General features: G+C 40.9%; 1 protein-coding gene across 7 annotated transcripts in view; it reads right to left on the bottom strand.

Annotated features, from left to right (window-relative positions):
* Positions 1–44: 44 nt before the first annotated feature.
* LOC102582813 (uncharacterized) overlaps positions 45–9,553 on the bottom strand; it is a 29,496-nt gene continuing 19,987 nt past the window's right edge. For 6 of the 7 annotated variants that reach the window (XM_006361264.2, XM_015315222.1, XM_015315223.1 and 3 more), the window contains 3 exons: positions 5,487–5,820; positions 5,256–5,408; positions 45–616 (listed from right to left, as the gene is read on the bottom strand). In XM_006361264.2, coding sequence (XP_006361326.2) covers positions 68–616; positions 5,256–5,408; positions 5,487–5,820 — 1,036 coding nt within the window. In that variant the 3' untranslated portion in view covers positions 45–67. Of the gene's footprint in view, positions 617–5,242; positions 5,409–5,486; positions 5,821–9,553 lie in introns of all 7 variants that reach the window. The other variant, XM_015315226.1, reaches the window with a different exon arrangement.

Genomic DNA, 9,553 nt, shown 5'->3' with positions numbered 1-9,553 from the left:
TGTCTGAAGTTGGAGAAGGTGAGTGGGGGGGGGGGGGGGGGGGAGAGGAGGATTAAGAAGTTCACTTTCAACTCCTTACCAGTAAAGCAGCTTCTTCCTGGCTCCTAAGTACACGGTGGACAAGCTCACACAGAGCAGATACCCCATCAATGGGGAGAACAGCTGCTTTCTTCTGGAAAGGCCTTCGGACTAGTTCAAGTGGAGCAAAAATTAGCTTTTGGGCACCAAACATCCACTCTGGATCTTTCCCTTCTGTATACCAAGATTGAGGAGCACCAGCAGCACTGGACGTAACATAAGGACATGAATTGACAACCTCAGTTGTGCTAGGAGATGCTTGATATGCCTTCACAACAGCATTAATAGCTACCTTTTGCTGGTGTGCACTGACAGAAAACTTGTTTGTAATGGCAAGTATCCAAGGTATTCCAAGAGATTTTGCCTCATTAAGGAGAAGGCACATGGCAGGTTGTGGTTGCAAGGCATTTGAGTCGTTGTAGCGAGGAATTTTATGAGATAGGTTATGCACAAGTATAATCAAATCGGTTTTCTTATAAAGATCACGAATTCCTTTCCACAGTTCATCCCTGAAATGTGTTGCCTCCATGTTTAGATTCTACAAAACAAAACATAAGGCCAAGATTTTGAGCACTTGAAAAAAATAAAACCAAATAAATCCAAGCAATGACAAATAAAGCAAGCTACCAATGAATACATGACCATCCATGTAGAAAGACAATGTACGTGAGAAATTTTGTATTTTTTAGGAACTTCCTATTTAGGAACGTTTCCAAGGAAACTTAGCCAACATATCTAAGAAAGATTGCTCGGGCAAAATTCTTTCCCCTTTCATAGCTCCTCTTCATGATTACCCACTCTCTCCAAACCCTTGCTGCAATAAAATGCTTGCTTCTGGATACTGGAAGATGTATGACGTGTTTTTTGTTTAACTAGGTATGTTTTCCCACTCAAATGGAACCCAAGATATAACTTCCAAAATCATAACTCATGACAGGAATACCAAGCATACATAAATTGATTGAGGAAAAAAATGCAAAATCAAAACTCATATTACAGGAGCGGTGAGCATATAAAAATAGATTACCAGATAAAAGTTTCTCCTAAAAAAAAACTCAAAGCTATGCCAAAACTTTCAAAGGTTTACTTTTTTTTCCTGGAAAAGGTGCATGAAATTACAATTTCCCCCTCAATTATGCAAAATCATCAAACATTATCCCCCATTAATAGTTGGGGTCAAATGTACCCTGTTACCCTGCAGTTACCAAATGAGCTCAACTGCTCAAATATGCCCTTATTCACAGATTGGGTGTTAGTTGGTCCTAATAAGATTTTAAACGTAGTGATTAGCAACTGGGGCTGCCATGTGTCCCCAACATGATAAAATTTCAACCCACCCCTTTCCTTACCAGCTCTCCTCGCCCCTCCAGTTCAACACCTTCATAAAAATAACTGCTGATTCACCACCTCCTTCCACCAATAACCAAAGACAGCCTCCAACTACACAGATTTTTAAGAAATAACAAATCAAGAACCCCAAATTTATTCAGCACATTCCTCCTCCTCCTGTAAGCATCTCCAAAATTACTCTATTTCCCAGATTCTGACCTGTCCCAAAAAAGGAAAAAAAAACATCTTCTTTCTTTTGGATTTCAATTTTCATTAAAAATTTAATCTCTGGTTTGGAAATTATTGAAAATTGAAGAGAGTGTGTGGCGGCGTGGGAATATAATACTTTATTTGTAAACCCCATTCGGTATGATTGTTTAGTGGAGGAGCAAATTCGCAAAAAGGTGAGTTTCTTCTGAATGTAATCCTGAAGCTTATATTGATCTAATTTTTGCTTCAGGTTATACATGTCTACATCTGGGTTTAAGTCAAGGTTCAAGCATTACGCATGGGTTTTTGATAAAGGTCTTGAATATCGACAAATTGGGGTTTTCTTTGACAGATTCAAGTATAATCGAACCTTGATCTGTAGTTAATGGTTTTCAATATCTTTCCTCATTGTTGGAATTTCTTTTAGTTGAAAACGGGATTCTTTCACCTTTCATTGGAATAAGCTGATGATTATAGGCGGTTGAGTAATTCTCCATTTTCTGGAAATCCAATTTAAGGAAGGGGAACAGAGGTGCCTACTGGTAGTTGAGGTGAAGGACCAGCCAGGGGGCATTGGAGGAGATGAAAAGTGAAGAGATTAGTGGTGGCTATGGAGGTAAACACGGTGGTCAAGAGGGACTTTTCTTAAGAGAGATTGAAAGTGGTGTTGATGAAAGGGGGGGGGGGGGGGCCTTGGGGGGTTTGGGATGGGGGGACAGTTGCGGTTTTTGGAAATCTGTGGGGTTATGGTAAAGGTGGTAGAAAGGTGGAGATCTTTGGTTGGTGGTATCTGGTCTATTGGAGAGGCTGGGGGGGGGGGGGGGGCCTTTGGGGGGTTTGGGATGGGGGGACAGTTGCGGTTTTTGGAAATCTGTGGGGTTATGGTAAAGGTGGTAGAAAGGTGGAGATCTTTGGTTGGTGGTATCTGGTCTATTGGAGAGGCTGTGGCAGTGGTGGAAAATTGATTTTTGGGTCAACGGGTGGTCAATTTATTTAAGGTGGATTGGAGGAGATGAAAAGTGAAGAGATTAGTGGTGGCTATGGAGGTAAACACGGGGGGCAAGAGGGACTTTTCTTAAGAGAGATTGAAAGTGGTGTTGATGAAAGGGGGGGGGGGGTCCTTGGGTGGTTTGAGATGGAGTGACAGTTGCGGTTTTTGGAAATCTGTGGGGTTATGGTAAAGGTGGTAGAAAGGTGGAGATCTTTGGTTGGTGGTATCTGGTCTATTGGAGAGGCTGGGGGGGGGGGGGGGGGGTCCTTGGGTGGTTTGAGATGGAGTGACAGTTGCGGTTTTTGGAAATCTGTGGGGTTATGGTAAAGGTGGTAGAAAGGTGGAGATCTTTGGTTGGTGGTATCTGGTCTATTGGAGAGGCTGTGGCAGTGGTGGAAAATTGATTTTTGGGTCAACGGGTGGTCAATTTATTTAAGGTGGATTGGAGGAGATGAGGATAGAAGATGGTGGACAGCTATGGGGATGAAATTGAGTTTATCCTATCGTGGGGTTGAAGTAAGGTACCGTATAGCAGTAAAAATGGTGGTAAAGGCTTTGTTTAGATGAAATATCTGAGTATAACTTTTGGCAACAAGGTGACTTTAAGTCTATCAATTTGACCATCTGGACCAACTTTGACTGCATACACCCAATTGACCTGGACAGGTGTCTCTTATGTCGACTGATGTTACCGTCTTTAAAAACCAGCCATATTCACATACCCAAGTGATGACTTAGATATTTCTGAGGTGTTACCAGTTCCATTATCTGAGATTTAGTCACGATCACTCTTGCATCTTCATCTTCCTCTCCAGTTCCATCCTTTGGGATGCAGTTGTTTGTATCCCAAGGACCCAATCACCTTGAATAATAATATTTTCTTGTGCTTTTTCACATGGTATCAAAGCTAGTGTGAACATTTAATCGTGGTGCATTTCCCAGCGACCAGAATTTTTTTTTGTAACTGTACGTCCTTCCAAAGACTCAGGTTTTTTGCCAGTAACTGTGGTTATTGCACCTCAACCAACAACATTACTTTGCTCACAGAACCCCGGCGACCCAACCCCAGAAAACCCATCATTAATCGACTTCGCACACTCTCTCACACGCCGACAACAACAGGATCTCCGGCGATGCGTCAGTCTATATGGCAAGCGCATGAGACACTTTTCGATATCCATCTTCGAAGATCTCTTGTTTTTCTGGGGATCACATGGTCAAATCCAACCAGATCCATCCAAGTTCCCGCCAGCTCCAACGATATCCAGCCTTTGCAATTCCCAGCAAGTTCCTGTTTCAGTTTCAATAGTTTTTCTTCATATTGGAAGTCAGTCAGGGCTTACAAGTCTCAGCATTTTCTGGACAATTAGAAAAACAGACATAGGCACTGTTGGAGGTCAGGTGGGTGTATGCAGTCAGTGTTGGTTCAGATGGTCAAATTGGAAGACTTAAAGTCCCTTATGCTAAAAATATATTTTTCTTTTTACTTGTCGAAGTTGGTGCAGATTTTTGGACTAGCATGACTGTACTACATCCTTATGGAACTGCTGTATGGAGAACTATTAGGAATCTGTGGCCCAAGATCATTAGCAATTCCAAAATCAAGGTAGGTCATGGAGGGAAGACCTTATTTTGGGAGGATATTTGGGTTGGCAATCAAACTTTGAAGTCCAGGTTTACTGTTTTATAAAATTTGAACCTACAGAGAAGGGCAACAGTTAATGAGGTGAGAGATAACATAGGATGGAACTTTGGGTTCAGAAGACCCCTAAATGATTGGGAAGTGGGTGAGTTGACAGAACTCAATAGCATCCTGGAACAGTTCCAAGACTTAAATACAAGGGAGGACAACTTAGTCTGGACAAGAGACAGGAAGGATAGATTTTCTGTTAAATCAGCTTATAAGTGTTTGCATAGATCTAATACACAACTTGGTAGTTGGCCTTGGAAGATAATACGGAAAGTAAAGATTCCATGCAAGGTAGCATGCTTCACATGGTTACTGGCTAAACAGACTGCTTTAACTCGAGATAATCTTATGAAAAGGGGTCATCACTTGTGTTCTAGATGTTTCTTTTGTGGAGCTGAGGCTGAGACAATAAATCATCTCTTTTTTACACTGTAAAGTGACTGAGAAACAATGACAATTTTTTAACAACCTAGGGGGTATCAGGTGGTCAATGCCAAGGAATATTCATGAAGCCTTAGCTTGTTGGAATAGAGATGGCAATCAGTCAGGTCACAAGGGAGAGATGGGAGAGTGTCCCAGCTTGCATATGGTGGACTATTTACAGAGAGGAATCAGAGGTGTTTTGAATATAAGAGTTGTACTTTTCAGATCTTAAAAAAGGACTGTATAGTGCTTTTCTTCCTTGGTGTAAGCATGAATATCCTGTAGAAGCTGAGGACTTTCTTGTGTTTGCGATTACTTATGAGTAAATAGGTGGTGGGTTTTTGCTCTTTTGACTACTACTTCTAATTATTACTGGAATACCCCTTTGGTGTAGTTCCTTGTTTGTACATATATATGTTGCCATTCTCAAAACAAACAAAAAAATTAGCAACACATTATTACGAAGGTATTTAAGTCTTCCATACTGAAAGAACCACCCAAAGAAGAGAGATGGAGCACACAAGTTAAAGGAACCTGCAGATTAACTCCAGCTGAATCAGAGTAACACAAGCCACCAGCAATTCCATCTTGAACATCATCATCTGCATTTAGATTTTCAATACTCTCGGTGCGGGCACTTCGGCCTCGATCCAGAATTGCTTTTAAAAGAGAGGTTTTACCAGAGCCCTACAAATTCACAAGTATTAGTTACAAAGAAATCTAAAACTTCATCAAGTCTCAAATCTAATTTAAAACTGATCATACCTCAAGGCCAATCAACCTAACCCTACGGGTTCTCAGATTAACCTCTTTCCAGACAGTAGAAAAATCAGTCGTACAGTATATGACAAAATCATCTAAACCATCTGGGAGTACGAGATTCCTCCCTTCTACCTTGAACACATTTTGCTTCAATTTCGTATCAACATAGGATGAATCAATTGAAGAGAACATAGGTATATCCTCCACCATATGGTGCTTAGGGGGCCGTTTCAGTGGACCTCCAACTAGTACTCGCATATTTTGAACTTCTGATTGTTCCCCATGATCTGGTGAGTGAACAGGGGGTGATGGAAAAGACTCCACGGAGGTTGAACACCTAAATTTAATGTTTTAACAATAAATACAATCTAATCAGAAGAGACATATAATGCATCTCCACAGTGTTTAAGACATTCATTAGGTAAGCAATTCTCAATATTACCATAAGTTACTATACTTTTCTGGTAACCACAACCTATAATATCCATTCAACATGTCATTGGGAGAGGCCGGAAGGAACTGATTCAGGAGCATGATCGAACAGAGAGCTCAAAAAGAATATAAGTAAAGTCCAAACTTTTGGTACAAGTCATCTAGAACTTCACCCTAGGCTTTACTGATAATCTTTGTAGCTTACCTCTTAGCTCTCTTATTATGTCTATTTTAATTCTTAAAAATACAAACGTCAAGTCACAATAGGTACACCCCGCCCATCACCTCCACCTTTAAGCATTGCTTATACTCAAAAGGTTTCCATAGAAGACAAGGGCAGGGATAAGAAGTTATACAGGCTAGCCAAGGCGAGATAGGGAAGGGCACGTGATCTGGACTTAGTGAAGTGCTTTATAGATGAGGACGACAAGTATTGGTGGTGGAGATGGCAGACATACTCCATATCTTGAATGAAGAGGGAGACAGAGGAATTGTATTGGAGGATTTGAAGCATGCAGAGAGGTGTTGAGGTTGTGGGTAATGGGTATTGTAGGCGTATAAAGGTTGAGGAGGTTAAGGGTGTTGTTCAAGGATGCATAGGGGTAGATCGAAAGGCCAGACAGGTGGAATTTTGGAAGAGCATAGACGGGGTAGGTCTGGAGTGGCTGACTAAGTTGTTTAATGTTGTTTTCAAGACGGCGAAGATGTCCGAAGTATGTAGATTGAGAGTACAACGATTATGTTGTACTAGAACAAGGGTCACATTCGAAATTGTAACAACTATAAGGGTATCAAGCTGCTAAACCACACTATGAAGGTGTGGGAGAGGGTGGTGAAGATAAGGGTGAGGAAGGGCGTGGCTATTTCCGAGAACCAATTCGGATTCATGTCGGGGCGCACAACTACAGAAGTCATTCATCTCAAAAGGAGAATGGCAGAGCAATATAGGGAGAGGAAGAAGGACTTACACATGATGTCATCGACCTAGAAAAGGCTTACGATAAAGTCCAAGGGAGGGAGATTATATAGAGGTGCTTGGAGGCTAGAGGTGTACATGTGGCGTACAATAGGGTGAAGCAAGGATATCTACGATGAAGCCAAGACCCGATAAGGACAACGTAAGGAAACTTGGAGCACTTCCTAGTTTGGATGGGGTTGCACCAGGGATCAACCCTAAGCCCACCTTTATTTTCCTTGGTGATGGATGCATTGACACGACAAATTCAAGGTGAGGTACCATGGTGTATATTATTTGCAGATGACATAGAGGGTGTTTGGATTGGCTTATTTTAAGTGCTTTTGGGTTTCAAGCTCTTCTACTTTTTGTGGTGTTTGGGAAAGATAAAAAGTGTTTTTAAGCACTTACTTTTAGGCCACAAAAGTATAAAAATAAGTCAAAAGCTGGATATTCCCAACTTATGCCTTTTAGCTTGTAAGCTACTTTTAAAAAGTCAATCCAAACACCCTCATAGTTTGATTGACGAGACTCGCGGTGGAGTTGACTCTAAGTTGGAGGTTTGGAGAATAACCCAGGAGTCCAAGGGGTCGTTTGGTAGGATGTATAAGAAAAATGCTAAATAGAGTGTATCAGTAATGCTTGCATTAATAATGTTTGTATTAGTAATGCTTGCATTAACTATACATAGAATAATTTTTATACATTGTTTGGTTTGGTGTATTAAAAAAACACGCATTGTATAAAAATATTTATTTACAAAGACACCCTTCACAATAATGCTGGAAAAAATGTAAAAAAGATTTTGAGGGGAAATGGGGTCTTTAACCATGCTAATGCATGCATTGAAACCCCTTGCATTACTTTTTTTTTGTTTTTTGATAAAGTAAAGTTGTATTCTTCAGCAATGAGGGTATGTTGGCAACCATCAAAAAGATTTACATCAGTGACCCAAAAAAGACCAACTCAAGAAATTGCTACTAAACTTATAAAGAGGAGAAAAAATTTAAAATCTGTCTAGTATCCTCTATACCCTCCTCATTACACCAAAAACAGAAGGTCTTCATACAACGCCATTTGATCTTTTGTACTGATTCTGTAGTATTTTCCATACACCTCTTGTTTCTTTCTCTCCAAATAGTCCATATACAAGAGGGTATCATGTTCCACCATTTCTTCTGGCTCTTACTCCCCCCTCTTCTCACCCAACAACTAAGAAGGTCTGCAGTGTGTTCTGGCATTGTCCAGTTTGTGTGTGTTCTGCTTAGAAAAATGGCCTATAATTGAGCAGTGACTTTGCAATGGAGGAATAAATGGCTATTAGTCTCATTTGTCTCATTACACAGTGAACACCAGGAAGCTATTTCAAAGTCTCTTCTTTGCAGCTTCTCATGAGTTAGGCATGCCCTTCTAGACACTAGCCATGAGAAACACCGCACTTTAGTTGGCACTTTATTTTTCCATACCTTACTCCATGGTCCAGAGAGTTCCCCTGGAAGTTCCTTCACTTTCCTATTGTACAATCTGCTAACTGACAACATACCATCATGATTGTGTTTCCAAATCATTACATCAACTTCCAGATTTGTGCCCTTGAAATCATCTAGTGTTTGTAGCATCTCGGCTACTCTCCATATCTCCCAGTCATTTAGTAACCTTCTGAAGCTGAAATTCCACCCTTGTTCAGACCATACCTCATTTACCATTGCATCTTGAGACGAGCTGAGGATATATATATTCGGATAGGAAGACACCAAGGAATCCTGACCAATCCAGTGATCTTTCCAGAAAAGAACCCTGGTCCCATTCCCCACTTTGTATCTAATATTGTGTTGTAGTTGACCCCATAAATTTCTGATAGTTCTCCACACCGAGACACCATACGGGATATTCACCATATCGAAAACCCATGGGCTATTCTGGCCGTACTTGTTACTGATAACTTCCTTCCAAAGTGCTTGATCCTCTCTTCCGACACTCCACAACCATTTTGCCAACAAGCACTTGTTTTGTAGCCCCAAGTTTCTGATACCTAACCCCCCTGAGCTTCTACTCAGCAAAGAAGTTTGCCATTTGACAAGATGTATTCTTTTACCTTCTTTGATTCCCGACCAAAGAAAATCCCTCCTTAATTTATCAAGTCTTTCTTCCACTTTGGCCGGCATAGGGAATAGGGACATCACATAGGTAGGTAAAGAGTCTAGTACAGAGTTTATCAGAATGGTTCTCCCACCGAAGGATAGATATTGAGATTTCCAGTTTGCCAGTTTCTTCTCAGTTTTTTCAATTATACCATCCCATATCACTAGCTCTTTATGGTTGTTTCCAAGTGGCATACCTAGGTAAACAGTTGGGAGTTTTTCAATTCTGCACCCCAAAATGTTTGCTAAGGCCTGGATCTGTGTCACCTCTTTGATGGGATATATACAACTCTTCCTCCAATTGACTGCCAAGCCTGAGACCGCCTCAAAGACTACCAATATCATTCTGACAATTCTAATTTGTTCCTCCTTAGCTTCACAAAATATGACAGTGTCGTCAGCCTAAAGCAAGTGACAAATTTGCATATCCACCCCTGAGAAATTGCCTACTTTGAATCCTTGCAACAATGAGTTTTGAATAGCCACCCTCATCATACTATCGAATCCTTCCATGCTATGATGAAAAGGAAAGGGGACAAAGG

Source organism: Solanum tuberosum, unplaced genomic scaffold, assembly GCF_000226075.1.
Source record: "Solanum tuberosum cultivar DM 1-3 516 R44 unplaced genomic scaffold, SolTub_3.0 scf00326, whole genome shotgun sequence".
NCBI classification, from domain to species: domain Eukaryota; kingdom Viridiplantae; phylum Streptophyta; class Magnoliopsida; order Solanales; family Solanaceae; genus Solanum; species Solanum tuberosum.
The sequence above is the reverse complement of the archived record's forward strand: the minus strand, read 5'-3'. Positions and strand labels throughout refer to the sequence as shown.